The 22,516-nt window shown below is 43.5% G+C and overlaps 1 protein-coding gene across 1 annotated transcript; it reads right to left on the bottom strand.

The window, feature by feature from the left end:
- Nucleotides 1–592: 592 nt before the first annotated feature.
- On the bottom strand, nucleotides 593–19,288 carry LOC148518391 (protein kinase C delta type-like). Its single transcript, XM_088477450.1, has 9 exons — nucleotides 18,895–19,288; nucleotides 8,990–9,090; nucleotides 8,340–8,510; nucleotides 8,058–8,149; nucleotides 7,167–7,229; nucleotides 6,815–6,953; nucleotides 4,464–4,736; nucleotides 2,706–3,105; nucleotides 593–789 (listed from the first exon to the last, which is right to left on the bottom strand). Exons 1-8 carry the CDS (start codon nucleotides 19,286–19,288, stop codon nucleotides 2,827–2,829), a joined length of 1,512 nt encoding a protein of 503 aa, XP_088333576.1. The 3' UTR covers nucleotides 593–789; nucleotides 2,706–2,826.
- Nucleotides 19,289–22,516: the final 3,228 nt, after the last annotated feature.

The raw sequence follows: 22,516 nt of genomic DNA, 5'->3' as shown, positions 1-22,516 counted from the left end.
CTCCCCTATTAACTCTCCCCTTAAACCCTTCCTTCAGCAATAATAGCAGTAGTAGTAGTAGTAATAATAAAAATAATAACAATAATAAAACACGGCCTCCACCACCCCTATATAGCCGGCCAGTCACACTCATTTGATGTTTATTATTATTATAATTATTATTAGTTTAAATAATCTCTCTTCTCCCCTGGTCCCCCCTCTCTCCCCTATTCACTCTCCCCTTAAGCCCTCCCTATAGCAAAAATAGCAGTAGTAATAATAATAATAATAATAATAATAATAACAATAATAAACCCGGCCTCCACCACCCTTAAATAGCCGGCCTGTCACACTCCTTTGATGTTTATTATTATTATAATTATTGTTATTAGTTTAAATAATCTCTCTTCTCCCTGGTCTCCCCTAACTCCTCTCTCCCCTATTAACTCTCCCCTTAAGCCCTCCCTTTAGTAATAATAGCCATAGTAGTAGAAGTAATAATAATAATAATAATAATAAAACCCGGCCTCCACCTCCCCTAAATAGCCGGCCAGTCACACACCTTTGATGTTTCTTTTTTTTATTATTATTGTTATTAATATTAGTTCCCTCCTAACTCATCTATCCCCGATTAAATCTCCCCTTAACCCTTCCCCTTAGCAATAATAATAATAGTAGTAATAATAGTTAAAATGATAATAAAAATAAAAGGAATAATAATTGTAATAACAATGAAAAATATATAAACATGTTTTAAAAATTCTAAAAACATAAACATGTTCTTCTTTTCTTCATCATGGCTCTGAAGTGCTGTATAATAACAAAAAAAAGTAAGACTTTAATGTGCGTTTTCTATGGTAAAAAACACACACACTACAGTATCTTATTCTGTTTGTTGTTGTGTGAACCTGCACTATGGATGCAGAAGGCCTCCAACATACATTGTCATCTCCTGCCAATATGTCTTATTTCTATACCCAGCACCTTCATCATTAGATCTCTCATATTGTGATTATTCATGATATAATTATCGGGGTTCGGACCCCGATAATTAACATTCTAACTCTATGGAAGCACCGGAGCTATTCATCATTGCTCCAGCGTGGAGACAGCTGATCCGAAAATCAGCTGTCTCCCCGAACTGTTTCACTGTTCCTTTCAGAGCATTGAGACAAGTGCACATGCGTAACCTACAGGTCACGTATGCGCCCAAGAGCCCCGTCGTCTAGAGAAGGGAGTCGGACAGGGGTGGAGGGATCCAAAAGAACCCTCTTCGCTATCCGGGACTCCTTCCCATAGGGAAGGAGTAGGTTGCGAGCCCGGAGCCGAAGCACTTGTCATCTAAAGATGGAGAATGCTCCCACACAGTGGCCCATTCAGCGTGAGGAAGGTAAACAGAAGATATCACAGATACCTTCTTGATGAATGGCCCGATAACTTAATTTCTACAATTGTAGGTGAAAATGTTCATTTTCCCCTGCTTTTGTAGAAATTAAGTGATGATGAATAGGCCCCTATATGATGAAACAAGGGATGCACAGGATGTTATTGTTCATTTACTCATTTAATCAGTATGTGAGGTAATATATTCCCTATCCTGCATTACCTATTATTACATAGACAGCAGGCGCTTAACCAAATGGGATAGGCCATCCCCTTCCCCAAGTTCAGTCATACATTGTGTGGCTGCACAGTGACTGGGTATGAGATCATCTTACACAGTAGCAAACTGATTGGTGGATGGTGCTGGCCATTCACAAGATGGAGTAGCTGGAGGTCTCCATACTTTGATTAGTGAATGTCTGAAACTATCCACTAATCAGAGTGCAGGCTGCTGTACAGTGCACAGACAGACAGCAAGACACCACAGGAGGGGCAAGTTATTTAATTGTTTCACCCTACAGATATGTGATCTAATTCCATAATAATTATACCAATAAACTTTTTGGAGTGGGCTCAGTCCAGGGGCCTATCTATAATGGGTGCAGGGTGTGCGGGGAACATGGGCCCCTGGGTCCAAGGGGGCCACGCACCGCACACCCTGCACCCATAATATTACGTACCGCTCCGGAGTCCCACGTCGGTGCGCGGGTCCTTCGCTGTAAAACGACTAGACAATGGCCACAGTGGCCATTTTCCCATTTTTTGCGCATGCGCAGTACAGGGAAAATGGCCGCCGCAGCAGTGCCCAGAGTCTGTAACTCCAGCGCTGGCCGCGCACAGCTCAGTGCACTGCTGGGCGAAGAGGAGGGGGCCTTTGTCGGAGACTGCACACGGGCCCCCTCCTCTCTAGAAACGGCCCTGGCTCAGTCTCATAATTACTTCAGAGATCTGATTTTTTATTATGTTATATAGAAGGTAGATTTAAATTATATTATACTGTATTATATTATGTATATTATATTGTGCTGCTAGAGCTCTACGGTCTCATTTAGCATTATTGCAGAGATTGGTAAGGAGGGGAATATTCTACATTATAATGTCATCAGAGATATGGGGCCTGATTTTGAATTACAGAGACTGAAGTATGGGGAACTCTATATTAAAATGCCAACAGAGATCTCATGAACAACCATGGCTGTGTATGAATCTAATAATTAAGACACTTTCATAGAGGAGCTGACTATAAAAACTCAAAGTTCAATATTATCATCAGCATCAATCAACTGATTGCTGAGTGACAGACATGAGCCCTGAGATGTATAAGTCACCCTCTTAGAATTTACCTTCTTCATCCAGCGAGAAGTCTAAACAATTTCTGCTGGGAGATGGAGACATATTCTGTAGAGCACATTCTCAGAGGTGACCTCAGAAGAATAGAAAAGAAAATGTGTTAAAATTATACTCTTAACTTATAAAGAGAATATACACATAAAATATAAACATGAATACGAAAACCATCAGCCTGAAACCATCTCTTCGTTCCATAACCATCTTCCAGGTGTTAGGCCATCTCGCTCCATGCAGGTGGAAGGCTGGTGTTCTGGGGATGGTCCTCCAGTTGGAGCCCACATATGAGAACCCTCTGAACAGCTCCTGGTCTATTGAGCTCAGTGGTGTTATCTGAGCCTCTGCTGCTTCCATCTCCTCGATGTTACATCCTCGGGAGCTGAGTTCAATGGTGGGCTATAGGAAGAAGAGACAAATAAACATCCATGTACTAAAATCTGATTTCAAATTCATAAAAGCTAAAAGTGTTAGAAAAAAGTAAGATGTGACATGTATCTATGGAGATGCTGATAGCACAGGCTAGTGTAGTGTGGTTCTGCTCAGTGGCCTCTCTATAAAGGGTGCGGGGTGTGCGGTGCATATATTGTAGGCTGCAAAGTCTACTGGGGCCCAAACCATACCAGGGCCAAAACTAGGATTTTTCTCACCTGCGGGAAGGCAGTAATTTGGCCCCTCCCCCCCAAAAAACAACAAAGAAGAATTTTTTTTACGTGCAATGCATGTGCACTCCTGAAAAGGGTGTGTAGTCTCATGTATTACATTACGCCACACAGTAATGCCCACAAAACATTATACCACAGTAATGTCCCGTACAACACATTATGCCACACTAATGCCCCTTACACATTATGCCACAGTAATGCCCCTTAAACATTAAGCCACCTTAATACCCCTTATACATTATGCCATAATAATACCCCTTACACATTATGCCATAATAATGCCCTCTTACACATTATGCCACAATACCCACCATAATGCACCTTACACATTTATGTCCCCCTTCCTTCCCCAAAGCCTCTCACCTTGTTCCCAGGATTTGAAGCCCCTCACCCTAAAATTTGGAGCTGCACGCCGCATTGGCAAGCTTGCTTTACAGCTAAGGATTTGGGGCCACTTGCCTGCATTGGCAGGCAACCGTCCGCAGCCCTTGAGAGACAAACCACCATCATTCTAATGTGACACCGGTCACGGGCCAATCAGAACTTGCAGACCAGCAGCCGCTGCTGATTTGCAGCTGGTCCACGAGCTCTGATTGGCTCTCGATTGGCGCTACATGAGAATGATTGCAGCTCTGTGTCTCTGCAGGGCAACGGGCAGCTGCCTGCCAGTCCCGGCATGCGGCTCCAAACCCACACTAACAGCCAGGTACCTAGGCCCCCAATCAGCAGCCTGTTCTCAGTGCCCCCAAGACCAGCGTCAAGGGCACGTGCCCCCCTAGTAGCTGCCCTGACCATACACCCTGCACCCATGTTCAATACTTAGCTCTCCGGAGTTCCATGTTTGCAGTGGCTGGACTCAATATAAAAATGTACATGAAATCACTTACTACATATGGGTGCAATGTGATTGCAGTTATTTCATTAGCTAAATAAAGCAAGTAATGCCACAGTGATCACCATGTGGATAGGCTGAGCGATGTCCTCTCATCATAAAATGATCGTTGACCTTCATCTTTTTATTATATTTGTAAATGACCCTTATTATCTTTAAATGCATTAATTGTGCAAAACTGCTTTTTTTCCTATACTTACTAGGTCAGGGACATGTGGTGGTGGGAGTCTAAGGGCTTCCAGCGAGACCCAATCCATACGCTGGAACAAAGGATGCTGGCGGATGTTTCTGGTGACTCCCAAACGCCTGGATGGATTTTTACACAGGAGCTGCTTAACGATGTCTTTAGCCACAGCTCCTGCCTTGTGGAACCGTCTGGGATGGTAGCGACGGGTTCCGGTAATCATTTCATTAATGATGACACCAAATGAATACCAATCCACTCCAGCGTTGTACTCCTCTCCTGCCAGCATCTACCATAGAGAAAGATATTATAGCACATTGTTACTCTATCATTATCTACTATAAGCCATGTGTCTGTGTCTCATTGGCACTAGTTCTTTGCTATTATCATCCCACTTTCAGTAGGTATTACTTTGGGCAGCATTCTATTAGCTGAGTCTTTGCCGCAAATTGCTCAAAGTGGCTAAAAACATCACAACCGTGACTAGGAATGGTCATATAGGGCTTTCTATTGATGGTCACCTTCCATGGTGCCATCGATGATAACCATCGATGGTGCATAACAAAACATCTATGGAAAACCATTGATGGTTTGCACCACTTGATGGCCACTGCTGCCTAGTAAATAGTGGGTCGCGGGCCAATATAAAACATGGGGTGGGACTTAGCAGGCTACCAGGGGGTGCAGCTAAGCTCCTTGTCTCTCTGTAGAAGAAAAAAACATTGAGCTCCATTGGCTCTCTGCAATCGATAGCAAAACCGTCGCCCATCGGTAGTAAACCTTTAATGCTTGTTAAATATCGATGGTCGATGGCCATCCTTAGCCGTGACTTCCATGGACAGAACTCACAGTGAATCTGTCACTCAGTGATGTCAATAGGGAAGTGTGAGCAGTGTCATTGTGCAGGGCCCTTGGTATGGCACTGTCTCTGTCCCAGGCTCCTGTATTTGGCCTGCAGGGTGCTTGGTCACTACAAACACACACCCTGCAGCCTGTAGAGCTGCCTGGAGTGTCGTAACACAATGAAGTCACATATTCATGGGCGGGGCTGGCACAGGGTGCCACAGAGTACTTCCCCAGCACTGCTGTCACACATGCTTGCTCCTGGGTAGGCAGGTCAGTGATGCTCTTATTAAGAGTACAATAAAGGTGTGATGACACAGCTATGAACAGATGGAGGCCAGAATTATTATTTGGGGTAGGTCAGGGACGTGTGCACATTCACTGATGATGATGATCACCAGCACTAGCGACCCACTTGTCAGTGAATGATGGCGAATGCACCACTTATGCTGGCAGGACATATAGGGCCTGATTCTGAATTGGACGCAATGCCGATGGTCACAGAGTTGGGCAATGTTTTGCTACTGCGCTTACCCGAAAATCCCTAAAACTCCTACGGCGCATGTGTTACACAGTGTGTGCGCACAAAGACACTGATGAGCCGCACACCATCAGACATGTCTAGGAGAAGTGCTTGGCATTCCTGGGTGGTGACTGGGAGGTGGCTAAACAGATGCACAGAGATGGTCTGTCTTATGGGCGTGTCAGTAACGTGTTTGTGTACATGGGTGCTCAATCACTCACAGTGAGGCCATACTTGTATAATCTGCACCTGCCATAGTGCTGGTATAAGTTTCTATGGTGTGACTGATGGTGGTGACTACAGATGAACCAGGCAGTATTACAGCATCTACATATGCCCATAGTGACGTCTCAGTCCTTGCACACACAGATGTACACCTGGGAAGGGCTGTGTAGTGGCATTACATAGTATCACATACGGGCGATCACCAAAGACACAGACACATCTGCTCCCACCTCTGACTTAGGCCCATAATGTTTTATTTGTGTGTGGTGTAACCCATACATGCCTACCCTCCCGGTTTTTGCGGGAGGCTCACGATTTTTCGGGTAACCCCCCGCACCCCCGGAAGGGTAGGCATTTCTTCCGCATTCTGCCCACTTCCTAATGAAGTGGGCAGAATTAGGAGAATACCCGCGTCAATCGCGGGTCTCCGTGAAGGGGGCGGGGCTTAAGCTGTGATTCTGCATGAATGACGCAAATCGTCAAGCCCCGCCCCCGTCGGCCCCCTGCTGCTTCTCTTACCCGGGCTTCTCCCGGGAAGAGAATATTAAAGGTAGGCAACCCTGGTGTAACCATTTTTTTCTCCATATGGAGAGTTTTTTCTATGTTTTAGAAAAGATTTTTACATTTTATGCCTAAAACTGATGTATACACTGTATTTTGCAGTCAAAACAAATGGCAAAAAACATTGATTAATAATGTAATAAATGTATGTGACATCTGCCAGGCATAAGCCGGAGCATATGATGCTGATAGTAATAATATATTATACCCCTCACCTCTGGTGCCATATATCCAGGGGTTCCAGCGTAGGCTGTGGCTGTCTGGTCACCAAAGATGTTATCGATTGCCAGGCCGAAATCAGCAATTTTCAGATGACCAGACTCTGCCATCAGGATGTTATCTGGCTTTAGGTCTCTATAAAGAAAGATTTATAATAAATGAGAACTGTTTTGTCTAGTGAGAAATATATACTGTACATGAATTACTAGTAGTATTACAGGAGTCACATTTTGCAGACAGCGCCATCTAGTGATTACAGTGATTTCAGTTCTTACATTAAGCGTAATAAGAAAGTGCACATCACTGTGACCTGATTTTGTATGAAATTGGAATTATTAGTATAATTACCGATGGATGACACCCTTAGAGTGCAGGTGTTGTACACCACATGTGATCTCAGCTGCGTAGAATCTTAAAGAGAAGAAATGATTGTAACTTGTTGACATTAGAAAAAGGTAGATAACCTGATATCCCCACTTACCCCCTCATGTCATAACACTGCCCCTGTCACATGACACCCTGTTATCACTGACACATTCTCACAACTATGCCCCCACATGATCAGCACATTGACATATATGCAAGACATTCCATGATCTAATAAGACCATATGTTAGCAGGGCTATCAAGACAATGGTGGGACCAGGTAATATATAGGGGGTGTGGTCAAATCCCCCTGCAAAAAATGACTGGAAAATACTATGTGCACCTGCAAAGGGGGGTGTTTATCTTCCTCAACAGCTGGCCTAGGCACCCCGCCAAGCCCCTCAAACAAGTCCAGGCCCCGGTAATTAGTATCTGCTCCCCCTTCTCTCTGTGCCCCTGCATGTTATTCTATCCATACTCACATTCAACATAAAGACCAAATTAAGGTGATCAGTAATGAAAAGATTACATTGAACATTTGCCATTCCCTGGAGAGGATGGCCCAGGTGTATGGGATGGGGGCATGTACATTAAAGTCTGCATTTTATTTAAGTCTAACTCCTTTCAATGCAGATGTAATGCAGCTCAAAACTGAGTATTATTATCTTAAACAAGCTCTATTGATAAGGACAAGGTACCCCAGTGTAATGTTAGCTGCTGGGCCATCTAGCATCCCAGCTTTGGGTAAAGGTGTAGGGGTAGGAAATATTAAGGGGAATTTACAAAAGGTGTACAACCCTTATACTGTCCCTATCTCTGCACACCCTGTTACAGTTCATTTCAGTACATGTCTGTTGTATTTGAGGTGCTTACGTTGCGCTGGTGATATCCAAGCAGCCTTTCCTCTGCAGGAACTGGTATAAGTCCCCGCCACTCGCGTATTCCAGACCCAGAAATAGATGGTTCTGTTTGATTGGACACACACAATAGTCATATAATACATTTTATTAGGAGAACATGGCAACAACTCCAAGTGAGCGTACTGGCTCATAGTAACATTATTACCCAAGAAGAGATGAAACCTGTATTTATGGTAAATGTGTAAATATAAATAAAGAATTCTAACTAATGATCCTTGTCTAAAATACACTGTACCGTGGTCTGGAAGGCAAGGTGACCATGGATGAGGAAGGCACTACCAGACGCAACCTCTAGCACCCTGCGCTCCACAAACACCAGCTCCGGGTCCTTCAATAGCAGCTTTCTCTTCTTGATGACCTTCACTGCCAGTCGCTGACCAGTCAGAGAGTCCTCAGCCAGCAGGACCTACAGGTGATAGAGGCATACACACACAATCATATTTCTACTTACATTTTATTACCTCTATACGCATCCATATCTTTAGAGGTTAGCGGTATATTGTATTTCCAGTGTCATTAAAGTAAAAACTAAATGTCATTTTTAGATATTACACATTGACACATTACGTCCGTGACGCCGATTGGAGGACCAGGCAGCAGCTCTGCCGGGAGGAGGTCACGCCAGCATGCCGTTACTCAGGTAAGTTAGCAGCAGAGTCTTTGGGGGTAGGAGGGCAGAAGGCATAGGGGGAAGGGGGGAAGCTCTGTGTGGCTTGAAGGGGGGCCCCCACAAGCCTTAACCTGGCCCTGTCCTACTGCTTTATGGTGATGCTTAATGACGTACATGGAGTGACAATGATAATATATTCATGATGCCTCCTTTACTACAATGTCTGAGTCACACAGTTGTTACCTGAGTTGTGTAACCACAGTCACATTACTTACCTTCCCAAAGCTGCCCTGGCCCAGTAGATGGCAGAAGGACAGCCTCTTGATGTATGTAGAGACTGTTTCTCCAGGAGCAGCTTCCTGAACACCACTTCCTCCTTATAGGGATAAAAAAGTGAACAATGTAACATTTACTATTCAGAGGTAGGGCTCTATTTATTATCATTAGTTTTACTAAAATTAAGTGAAAAAGGGTGTTTTTACACCCTTTTCACATTATTTTAGTTTCACCTAAAGTTACTACAGGGCAATTGGAGTAGAATTCGTAAAATTCTACTCCAACCCCTATGTATCACTTATTTTTAGTAATCAGATCGCATTTCCAATAATTGGAATGGGAAATGCAATCTGTGTGCAAGTTACTAAAAATAAATTGTGAAAAATATACCTGGGGAGGCCCTGTGATAATAACGCCACCTGGAGGTGGCGTTATCCAGGGTCTCCCCCGGTTACCGAACTCCAGCTCCGCTCTAACATGCAGAGCAGAGCCCGGAGTCGGCCCCAGTGATCAGCTGTGTGGTCTAAACAGACCACACGCTGATACGCTGCAAAAAAAAAAAAAAAAAGTCCAAAAAATTTTTTACTTACCTGAGTCCAGGGACCGGAGTTCGGGGCTCCGGTGATGTCCTCCCTCCGGTCAGCTGGTCTCCCTTATTGCACTGCGGCCCGGTCATCAGGTGACCGGGTCCCAGTGCAGTATGGGATGTCAGCTGACCGGAGTAATATCACACGACAATCTGCATTCACAATGCAGATTGTAGTAAATAGAGCTCTTAGAGGCACATGTATAATGCATGTACATTATTGTATTGTATTACACCATTATGTAAGTGTAATGCAGTCAGAATACTGTTGTGTACAGAGAGAGCACATAAACTCAGCCATACAGAGGAAAGTGGCTCATCAATTGCTACTGTTGGAAAAATGGTCAGGGATGGGCTGTGAAGGGATATTTGCACCTCAGGCTGGTGTCATATTGTATCACCTTGTGCCGGTCAGTTGCTTAATATTATCTGTATAATAGCTGACAATCAGTGTATCTGGGATATCCTCAGTGGGCCCTATTGCTTAACCATTTAATTGACTAATATTTTCCAAAAATTACCCCAAAATTGTTGATTTTTTTAAATGATCAAATTATGTAAATAATTATTTACACCTGATTTGCTAAAACTGAATTAATAAATATGTAGATTATTAATGACATTATATTGAATAAGGGTAATAGTTCTTATTTACATAATTTGATTATTTAATAAATCAATAATTTTTGGAACAATTTAAAAGAAGAGTTTTATACAGGTAAAAAAAACTTTTTAGTGATATATAGTGTGTGTATATATATATAAATATATATATATATATATACCATTTTTATAACTGGGCCAGCAGCAGCAGTGAGTGGGCAATCCTGCGGGGCTGGCCAGGTGAGCAGTGCATGTAAATGGGGAGAGACGAGAATACACAGCATCCCTGAGCCCCTTGAGCTCAGGCTGCAGGAAGACTGTTTTAAAGCAGGGGACTGAGCTATTAATTTTATTATTATTCTGTGGGCTAGTAATTTAATGTTATTGGATAGAGGACTGGGCTATTAGTGTGGAGATATTATTTAATGTAATGGGGATGTGGGCTGGGCTATTAATTTATTGGTGTGGTGGGGTAATCATTTAGCAGTGGATGGGAACTGTTCATTTAATGATGAGGGATATTAATATAATAGTGGCATCTTGGCAATGTCTATTAATTTAAGGTGGGGATGAGGGTTATTTATTAAATATTGATGTTATTATGGGCTTTATAGGATGGAAGGTATATTTATTTATTGGGGATGGCTACATGGGATCAACAGTGGTTATGTTTATTATGTTGATCCCAGAATGGGAGATGTGAAATGACTGAGCAGTGAGCGCTGTATACCGTGATCACTCGCACCGCCGGTATTCTGTGCTGACTGCCCAAAGTCCTGATAATGCGCCTGTGCTGCTGCGCAGTGTGTAACTTCCCGTATCCCCACACAACTGCATGCCTGAAACTCTCTGTAACCCTGGTTCTCTCTAGAATATGTGTTATTTATTAATGGCAATGTGAAGGCACAATTGTCCCCTGTGGGCTATATTGCACTTTACACATTATATTGTGTAGGAATAATGTACTATAACTGTGAGGGGGGAGTGCTAGTCCCTTATTTTGCCAGGGGCCTTCACCATAATAACTGTAGGTGGGGCCAGGGGTATAACTAGGTATTTGAAGACCCCATAGCAAAAGTTTGAGAAGGGCCCTATGTAGCACCCAATGGCAGTGTAGGACTGGCCCACAGGGGTACAGGGGAAACCCCTGGTGGGCCCCACTGACCAAGGGCCTACCCTCTTCTCTAGTGCTCAGGTTGCAGACTGTACACTTGAATTATTAATTATACATATGTTAAATTATACTGCACAGGACTATTATGTATTTTCTATAATGCATTGCTGTTATTAATCTTGTACATTATCTTGCATGCATTAGCAGTATTTACTATATAGATTCTTTAAGGGACCCAGACCATGCACTCTTAATGGTTAGCCAAGCCTCTGTGGAGGCTGGCCACAACCCCAAATATGGGCCCCTATCACTGCATTCCCCCGGTGGGCCCTTCATGCTCCAGTCCGAGACTGTCCAATGGTAAAAAATATAACACATATAACTTTGACAAGGTAGATCAGCCCCCATCAGCACTGGGCCCTAAAGCAGGTGTACCCCTTGCATCTATTGTAGTTAGTAGGGATTAGCATAAGATGAGTAGTCAAGGCTAAAGCAACATGCAGGGCCGGCACGAGGCATGTTCATCTATTGCAGTCGAACAGGGGCGCCACCCCACTGAGGGCACACACCTGCCAACCTTCCCGATTTTCAGCGGGACAGTCCTGTTTTTTGGGCACTGCCCTGCTGTTCTACCCGTGGGCCGAAGTGTCCCGCTGGTGGTAAGGAGGTTGGGCACTCCCACCGCCGCAGCTGTGCCGGCCCCATAGAAAAGTAATGGACAATTCAGTGCAGCAAGAGGGCTGGGGGCAGCCCAGCTACTGAAGGAGTGCTGGGCTTGCCCCCAGCCTGACGTTAAATTGGATACGTGCCATACAGGCACGTCCCCAATTAGCGACACTTAGGGGGCATGGTCTACGATAATTAGGTAACACCTGCTTTTTGGGTGCTCACGACTTCACCGAGCGCAGGGTGAGGGGCATCGTATTCCCTCTCCACACAGGGCGTGACTCCTCCTCGAGCCTGCCCAGGTAGTATGTGGAGTTGCAGCAACTCAAGGGGGAGCATATTACAGTAAACAAACCTAAATACATAAAAAATGCTATAAAGTATTCAGTTATACCCCAAGTATTTCATTAATGTAGAGGTGAGATTGTATGCTGTGCTCCATTTTGTTGTGGCTAAAGGGTATTGACATTTAAAATACTCCCTGGAACTACAATGAAACATCTTACAATGGAATTGTTTCCTCTATGAATAACAAGTAGACATAGCTTATTAGGAGCATCTCCACATAATTGTGGGCTATGCAGGGATTGTGCATATGTGTAAATACACCTGTATATTCAGGAGGATCTCTTGCACCAGGGAAAGGGCTGACGCAAGTGAGAACTAAAAATAATGACAGCTATGAAGCCAAGTGTACAGATTGTAGCAGTCCAGTCCCAAGGATGCATACAACTCAGCGTGTGGGTGATATCTGTATTTAGGGCCTGATTCATTACAGATCACTATTGCGATCGCAGCTGCGATTATGCATGCAGTTCTACTGCGAAATATGCTAATGTTTGCAACCACTCAGCCAGCATAGAGACGCCCACTACCGCTTTCTCACATCCGTAATACCTCTCAGTCCTGCGTATAAATCGGTAACAATGAGTAACATCGGTCCCTCACACAGAATTACAGCAGGTCTGACCTGTCTCAGGAATTGAAACATACAGATCACAGGTGCACAACCCCAAATTACTAATTACATATAAATACATTTTCAATCAAATTTTGCAATCGATAGAGGTTTTTAGCATAATCATGGCCAAGGTTATGGGCCTTCCCACCATATCCAGGTAACCTCTTTAGTGTAGGTCCCTAACATACTAGGGGTCAAATCCAGAGTGCAGGACGCCCCCAAACTAGCCCAGCTAAGCCGCCCTAGGGCACCACCATAATAGGAAAAGTGAAGTGTAAAAGAAATAGTTAAGAGCAGCCACAGCTGCATATATATATATTCAGGGTGTGCAGTCCAGGAATCTTTCCTATATACTGAATCTTTCCTGTCTCAGGAAGTGCAAGTTCCGTTGCATGCAGTGAGTACTCAGGCTGCATATGTTGTCACAGTAGCTAATGTATGCACATCCATGTAATGGCGTTCAAACGGACAGGCACGCCTGGGTTTCTCCTACCACTCCCTCGTCACCACCCCCAAACACTGACATCCCATCACTCACTCTGCGATGGCTTTCTATCTGCGTGTGTAAATGCAATGCTAACCTTCGCATGCGCAGTATGAACCATTGACCGATATGCGTATGCAGTTGCAATTGCGATCCATGCTGTTTCAGGCCCTTAGTTCTATATATGCAATGCTGGAGCTATTATGGCAAACTCGCATTGCACTCTGCATTTAAAACCAGACACATGATCATTATCCAGTTGCATGCAGTCAGCTGTTATCATGCTTGTAATTAACTAGTTTATTTAAGGTGGTAAAAGATTATGGTTTAACAGATGCAGCAAAGTTTGTTGCAGCAAACAGAATGTATTATGCTATTTAGTCATATAACCCGGGTTACTGACAGCTTAACTCAGACCCTCCAACGCATACTTATCTACTCTCCCGGAACTCTCCCGATAATTGGGTGCTGCTCCCGGCACTCCGCAAGACTAGGCAAGTCCCCCGGAATGGCCTCCGGCACCTCGCAAACCCGCAAAAGTGAGTGGTCCGGGGGTGCGATGACGCGATTCGCGCTGAATCTCCCCCTGCCTTATAATGACAGTAATATTGTCATTCTAAAGTGGGGGGTGGGGCACTATGATGCGATCGCATCAGCATGCCCCGCTTTGCCTACCTGAACCGCCCCCACCCTCCCTGCTGGACGGACCTGGCAGCCCACTCCCGAAGCCCCCTGCAGAAAAGTCGGTAAGTATGCTCCAACGTGACCATTCCATTAGGAATAAAATGCTCTGCTCCTGGACTTCCCTCTTAATTTATGATTGCAGACACCTGTGCTGAAACACCTATCTCATCAATTACCTAGTTCAGCACAGGTGACTGCAATCATACATTAGGTGGGACCCAAGGAGCAGAGCATTTTGTATCTAATGGATTGGGTCATGTTAACTGTGATTCAAGATATCAGTGGTAAAAGGCCCCCATACATCAGAGCTTGATAGCAGCAATCGTGCAGTTTGCAATCGATTGTGTATAAAAATCTTTCCCTTTTTCAATCGATTGCAGAATTGCCAGAATCGATTGAAAAAGGGAAAGATTTATCTACACAATCGATTGCAAATTGCACGATTGCTGCAATCAATCCCTTTAGTTGTGACAAACCATGTGACAAACCATTTACTGCACTAAATCCTGCCCAATATGTAAATAACTGGATAAAACCACATACTCTTCAGCAGTAAACATGTACCTATTGTAGTCAGCTGTAAGGTGCCCATGCAGGAGAGCACAATCTCTTTCTCATAGTAATTATGCCTGCTGCCCCTTTAAATTAAGCATCCTATTTCCATAGCCATGTAACAGCACTGGGTGTGGTTATCATTATCTAGTCCCCTATGCCCGATATCCCCTAACAATGCATGATAAAAGGGAAATGCTGCATTTTCCATCTAGAAGGAGTAATCACCCCCTCCCCCCGACACATAGTGATTGCATTATGGCTGGTGGGGCAATTTAAGGCTAGGTGGTGCTAAGCAGCTGCAGAGGTGAGAGGACTGCACATGAATAACAGGGATAAATCACATACCTACAGTATAACCTAAGGCCATCAGGCTGAGGGGGAGGATATACAGATTGAGGGGACATGACAGCAGAAAACAAGCTACAGAAGGTCACTAAGGGTATATCTTCAGTTGAGCCATGGGCAGGGCCACCAACAGAAATCTTGGGGCCTGGTACACTGATATCTCTGGGGGACCCCCTCGACCCCCCTTGCCCACATATATCTCCCCTGCATTTGCCAAAACACATGTTACAGCTATACATTGAACAGAGATACCCCCATATATATATTAGCTATACACTGAACAGAGATACCCCCATACATATTACAGAGACAATGAGCCTTTGTCACCCCTGTATTGCCACATAATGCCAACACCACTACTGCAAGTCATATGTTGCAGAAGTAACCACATTATCATCTATAACTTGCCCAGGACCCCACGACAGATAGATAGATAGATAGATAGATAGATAGATAGATAGATAGATAGATAGATAGATAGATAGATAGATATGAGATAGAGAGATAGATATGATATAGGAGACAGACAGATAGATAGATGTGACATAGATAGAGAGATAAATATGATATAGGAGACATAGACAAATAGATGAGACAGATATGAGATAGATAGATATGAGATAGAGAGATAGATATGATATAGTAGACAGATGGATAGATAGATAGATGTGACATAGATAGAGAGATAAATATGATATAGGAGACATAGATAAATAGATGAGGCAGATATTAGATAGATAGATAGATAGATAGATAGATAGATAGATAGATAGATAGATAGATAGATATGAGATAGAGAGATAGATATGATATAGGAGACAGATAGATAGATAGATAGATAGATAGATAGATAGATAGATAGATAGATAGATAGATAGATAGATGTGACATAGATAGATAGATGCATACCTCCCAACATTCTAACTTAGCTAGGTGTCTATGGAAAATGGGAAAGAGCCTCGCGACTTCCCCCATTTTCGTCACTTTTGGGGGACGTGCTTGGGGAGAGCGGTTTGTGCTCTCCCCAACTTCCCCCCCACCGCGGTACACTGCGGCCCGCGGGTGGGACAGTGGGACAGTCCCAGAAAAACGGGATGTCCCGTATCCAATTGGGAGGTATGTAGATGTGATATAGATAGATAGATATGAGATAGATAGATAAATATGAGATAGATAGATCGATCGATAGATACTGTAGATAGATAAATATGAGATAGATAGATAGAGTAGATCCTGTAGATAGATAGCTATGAGATAGACAGATATTAGATAGATAGATATTATATAGATAGATAGATATGAGATAGATATGAGATAGATAGATAGATAGATATGAGATAGATAGACCATTTTAAAGCCACCCTCTGCTTATACCCATTTTTTTATATTATATATATTTGGCAGTAGCAGCACAGCGTTTTTGTTTTAAACACTATCCCATAATATTCTATATGTAAATCCAATGCAAAACTAATTAAATTAATTGATTTTGCTTACCGCATCTCACAGTTAGTGTGTGTACCAGTCAGCTGCTGCGCTGCCATTCAGTGACTGTCAGATGCTATGGACTGGTTGGGACTGCCAGCCAGGGAGGGTCAGGTGTCGTAGATAGGATTCTGTAGTGTGGAGGGACTGGAGTGGTGGTGCTGCAGGGCTGCTTATGGACAGTGCATATGGATTAGTTTTGCATTGGACACCATTACTGGGGGGAGCTACTACTGGGGACACCATTACTGGGGGGAGCTACTACTACTGGGGACACTATTACTGGGGGGGAGCTACTACTACTGGGGACACCATTACTGGGGGGTAGCCACTACTACTGGGGACACCATTACTGGGGGGGAGCTACTACTACTGGGGACACCATTACTGGGGGGAGCTACTACTACTGGGGACACCATTACTGGGGGGGGACTACTACTACTGGGGACACCATTACTGGGGGGAGCTACTACTACTGGGGACACCATTACTGGGGGGACCTACTACTACTGAGGGCACCATTACTGGGGGGGAGCTACTACTACTGGGGACACCATTACTGGGGTGGAGCTACTACTACTGGGAGCACCATTACTGGGGGGGAGCTTCTACTACTGGGGACACCATTACTGGGGGTGGAGCTACTACTGGGGACACCATTACTGGGGGGGCTACTACTGGGGGTACTGCATCGGGAGGGGGAACCTCTACTGGGGACTACTACTGGGGGCACTATATAAGGGGCTTACTACTAGGGGACCACTACTGGGGGCACTAAATAGGGAGAACCACTACAGGGGGCCCTGTATAGGTGGGATCGCTGCTGGGGGCCTGCATAAGGGGGACCACTACTGGGGGCACTGAATAAGGGGCTGCATAAGGGGGACCACTACTGGGGGCACTGTATAAGGGGAACTAATGGGGGGCTACTTAAGGGGGACCAATACTGGGGGTACTGTAAAAGGAGCACTACTATGGGCCTGCATAAGAGGGACCACAACTGGGGACATTGTATACTGGGGGTACTGTATAAGGGGCACTACTGGGGTTAAGGTGCATATGGAAAGGAATGGTCAGAGTGACGATAAAGGGGTGTGTCATGTTGACATGCCCCATTTTTAAGTGACCACGCCCATTTTTCCACCTGGTGCTTCTCTGGCTTGAATACATACTGCTATCTTCCCAACATGCTCCTCCGTCTCCAATTGGAGTTTCTATAGAGGAGTGTATAAAGAGGCGCAATATAAAAAAGCTCAGGGATGGGCTATATATATATATAAAAGCATTTTTTACAAATCTGTGTCATTATACTGCTTGGAACGGCTACAGGGACTGATTGTACAAGATCCCTCTACCCTTGTTGTTTTCAGGCTGAAAGGAGGATTTTTCTTCATATGACGCTATTCTGAGATGATATTATATAAAATAAGCGTCTACACCTTTATTTAATGTTTTGATGCTTGATGAGTGGCAAAATTGTTAAAGAGCTGTAGGGAGCAATGGCTTCTGCTCTACAGTGTGATACTGTGCAAGCTGGTATTAATGGAGAAGATAATTGCGTTATCTTCTCTGGTAACACTTTGCTGTATAGTGGGAATAGTACTGAAAAATGTGGTAACACTCATATCCGCATTGTGTAGTAGAAATGTGTTTGCTGAATAGAGCCCCAACTGTGATATTTTTAGGAAAAGCAACAGAGGTCATTATCTGAGTTAAAAAAAGACTAATAACAGACAGTCCCAGGTAGTCCCTTGAACAGCAAAGTACATTTTTGTATTTATTAATGCATATGTTTATCCATATAAATTAAGGTTTATTGATTAATTTCATCACTGTAGTTCTTTTTCATAGAATATATGAAACTCTTTTTCTTTATATACTACACTTTAGCATTAAGCAAGTTCTTGTTGGAATTACCACAACCCCACTAATGGCAGTATATCACCTCACTAGTGGTTGGCCTTACCCCTAAGTGGGACCCATGATTACATTCCCTTTAGGGGCAGTAGATGTAGTCTTGGACCATGCTAACTTGAGCAAACAGTTAGAGACCCAAGAGATGGAAAATAACAGATAAAGAAGACTTATACCCAAATTAAACACCTATTTCTAATTATATTCATAATTTCAGCCGCAAATCCTGATATTGTTATACTTCATGTGATGGCCATAAATGATTACCTCAGATAATATTGAATAATTACTTCATAAAGGTTATCATATTTACCACCAGTTCCACTTTTTATAAAGGCAAAAGGTACATAATTTGTCGGATGTGTGATTCTCATAGGAAATGGGTGTGGTAATTGTGGATAATGGGAGATGTCTAAATTGTCCAGATTGTTTTTGTTGTTTTCTTGTAAGGTTTGTATTATTCCAAGTCTACTGGTTGTCATGTCTTATATATTGATACGGCCATACCTGCTCGTTCCTGTCTCCTTCTAGAGTCACCAAAGCGAATGACCTCCCCAGATGTTTTCCTTCTCTTCCTGTCTGCAATCATTCCACTGTCTATGCCAATTTCTTCTATCTGATCCTCTCTCTTCCTCCTCTTATCACTCTTTTGGTTGGTATTATCCATAGAAAAAAATTTCTGGCTCCCGTCATCAGAGCTGTTTTTCACATGCAGGCACTTCTTCCTTCCTTTCTTGCGAGACTCGGTGGAAATCCTCTTTTTGGCCTTCTTGATGGCCCAAGACTCCTCCAAACTGTCAGATATCTTTCTTTTCTTCAAAGCCATCATCTTCTTTCTTCTCTTGTAGATAGAAAACTCCTCATCCTCTGAGCTCCTGGCTTCCTCCAGATGCGACGCCATCCTGCCGACAGTCCAACTGTCTCTGACTCCCAACTGCCACTCAGAGTTTTGAAAGTAAACAGCAGCAGGTGATCATGTGACAGCAGCATGGCAGCTGATGATGGCACCAGATATGCTTTACCAGACAGCCCACCACCACAGATGATGCCCATCTCATGTAGCTACCTTGTAGCTGATACTGTTACTTCTCCTATTACAATCAATTGATGTTGACAAATGCTTGAAGTTACAAATCAGGGTAATTAAAAAAAACATTAATTCATATACATTTTTGAGCTTGGAAGAGGGCCTCTGTGGCATCACTGACAAATCTCCTTGCTGGACTGACGCAGATGGTGTATCGCTTGTATCTTTTATCATGGATGCTGTTTTATGCTAATTAACTATAGAAGGCTAGCTTGTATTGTAAAGAATTTAACCTTTCAGACCTAGAAATTGAATAAATTATAGAGGCTTTAGTAGAAGTACGTATCAGCAACAGCATGACGCACAGTCACAGTGTCCTCTTTAGGGCCATATTCAATTTGAAGAGAAAGTCCGAGGTTGGACTTTTCACCATCATCGCTGTTTTTTGCTGGGATAAAGTATTGGGCGCGTGCCCGCTTATCCCCGTATTGAATTTGGATCCGGCGAAAACTGGACTCGGCGGAACGGTAAGTATTGAAAAGTGCTGTTTGTTTTTGGGGAAATCATGCTGTCACCCCCCAAAAGATGTTCTGACATGGGGGATCACTTTGGGTACCCCCGATTTGGCCTGCTGAAGATAGTCGGGGTTTTTACATAACCGCGGCAGGTGCATAAATGCGCCTGTGAAGAACTAGTGAAGAATAGCACTTAGCTTTTTTTGGGGAGTAAAAATAACAATGCCTATCAAATTTGGGGCACATGAAAATGGGTACAAGCATATTTTTAAGTCCCTAAAGTTATTTTTTTAAATTCTTCAAAAATGCATCTGCCGCTACCAGCCGCATTCTAGAAAATGCACCTGCCGCTACCAGCCGCATACATGGGAAACCCCCCTGAATCATTTTTGGTAGTTTAAAACTTTTTCCCCAATATTTTTTTTTTCGCCCCCAAAATGAAAGTACATTTTTTGGGGTGTCCTGAGGATTTTTTTTAAATGTTTTTTGACACAGATTACTTTTAGGGGACATTAAAAAGACTGCAAGCTATTTTCTTTTATTCTGCACCCCAAAACCCCAATTCTGCACTTTTTTTCACCATGTATTACATGGAGAAAACTTATACCCATTTTTTTTACAAAGACTTTTCGCACCGGTGAAAAGTCTTTGAAATTGAATATTGGGATAATTGAAACTGGCAAAAATTACGTCAACAGCGATAAATTATCGCCAATGACAGACTTTTCGCCCCATATTGAATATGGCCCATAGTTGTTGTTGGTGGTGGAGTTTTAAAATTATTCTGCTGACTGCACCTGAGAAAACACTTGAAAACAAAGGGTTACCTGGCAGTCATTTCTCATCCCAAGGGTCTTTTTCCGCTAATATTGATGACAACAGTTTATTTTGTAAATAGCCTATACAGTAGTTATTATATTACTCATAAACATTTGACCTTCAGTTACCAGTGGTGCACGCAGGGTGGTGCTTATGAGCACCCAGAACTGTAAGACGCGAGAGCGGGTATCATATTATTAAGCCCTGGGCCAATATGATGCGATTCCTTTCCTGCTAGGGAGAGGAGCCTAATGACATGGTGCCTGGACCTGTCTTCATCTACAACCCACAGCTGCTGCAAGGTGTGTGTGTGTGTGTGTGTGTGTGTGTGTGTGTGTGTGTGTGTGTGTGTGTGTGTGTGTGTGTGTGTGTGTGTGTGTGTGTGTGTGTGTGTGTGTGATGCATATGCATGTTTGTGTTTAGATATATATGTGTGTATGTGTAATACACTGTGCACGTGTGTATACACATATATATATATATGTGTATATATATAACTACATGTGTGTGTATGTGTAATATATACTGTACATGTATGTGTGTATATATGTATATATGTCTGTATGAATATTTATATGTATGTGTGTGTGTATATATACAGTATATATATATATATATATGTTATATGTATGTATATATATATGTGTATGTGTGTGTGTGTAAACTGTGTATGGAACGGCTCAATTCGGGAGCAGACCTACTTATTAGAAAAGACCACTCTTCTCTCTATTCTGAAAACGTCATCTGTACCAATATAAATAATAGCATCGGGGTCTATGCCACAGAAATGAGTTTGATAAGTGACACTGATTCAAGTGACTAGGGTGTCTTATGTATAATGGTGTTTTATAACCCACTGGGTCAAGAATGAAGTGCAGTAGTGTTCATCTATATATGATATGTGCATAAATCTTGTAGCAAAGTGTAGTAAACTGCTTTGTAAAAAAAGTGCAGTGTGTGCAATGTGTGCTACTAAAGTGCTGAAATAGACCAATAATTTAACCATTTAAAATGACCCCATCAAAATGGGGATGGTAAAGAGCTTCATAAATACCAAAAGATATACCAGTGATATGAACAGAGGGCCTGATTCAGACCCGCTCGCGAGCACTGAACGCTCGCAAGCGGGTCGATGTTGACCCAGTGCGCATGCGCACAATGGAGCCGGCTCCATCGTGCGCATGCACGAGACCCGGATTGCGACTGGCAAACCGTCGCTCCAGGTCACGCACCAAAGGTGGCGTGCTGTCGATGTTGAGTGACAGCACGCCCCCTTGGTGGGCGTGCCTGCCCAGACGGAGGCGTTCCCATGGGAATGCCTACCGTCTGGGGCCGGCCCCACTGACATCACAAGTGATGTCACACAGTGGGAGTGCTTTCGGCTCTGTTAGAGCCGAAAGCACTCTAGGGCTTGCGGAAACGAGACCCTACCACAAGGGTCTCATCGCAAGCCCGATGGTCGTGATGGTCTTGACCATTGCGACCATCTTCCTGGCCGCTCGCTATAGCTGTGGGTGGTCACCCACAGCTATACGAGCAGCCAGGAGGCTGCTCTAAAAATCAGGAAGGACGGCCCTGATTCAGAGCAAGCGCTCTGTCAGAGTGTCCGGCTCTGAATCAGGGCCAGAGTGCAATAAAGATATATATAGCAATTTATTGATACATGACCAAAAATCCAAAACACAGCCTAGCAATGATCACAACCTCTAATCAACCTTTAATGGGTTACCAGGTGGATACATTGCACTTTATTATCTACCTGGTTACC

The sequence above is a fragment of the Taudactylus pleione genome, unplaced genomic scaffold (genome assembly GCF_031769625.1).
Source record: "Taudactylus pleione unplaced genomic scaffold, aTauple2 ptg000201l, whole genome shotgun sequence".
Taxonomy (NCBI): Eukaryota; Metazoa; Chordata; class Amphibia; order Anura; family Myobatrachidae; genus Taudactylus; species Taudactylus pleione.
This window is presented reverse-complemented; position numbering and strand designations above follow the sequence as displayed.

Bases quoted from the DNA above. Each gene is read 5' to 3' on its own strand.
- LOC148518391 (XM_088477450.1), bottom strand. From the start codon at position 19,288: ATGGCGTCGCATCTGGAGGAAGCCAGGAGCTCAGAGGATGAGGAGTTT. The intron at 8,150-8,339 runs GTACAGTGTATT...CCAATCAAACAG, and splicing joins ACCTTGCCTTCCAGACCACG to AACCATCTATTTCTGGGTCT. The intron at 4,737-6,814 runs GTGAGGGGTATA...TCTCTATGGTAG, and splicing joins CTGGATATATGGCACCAGAG to ATGCTGGCAGGAGAGGAGTA.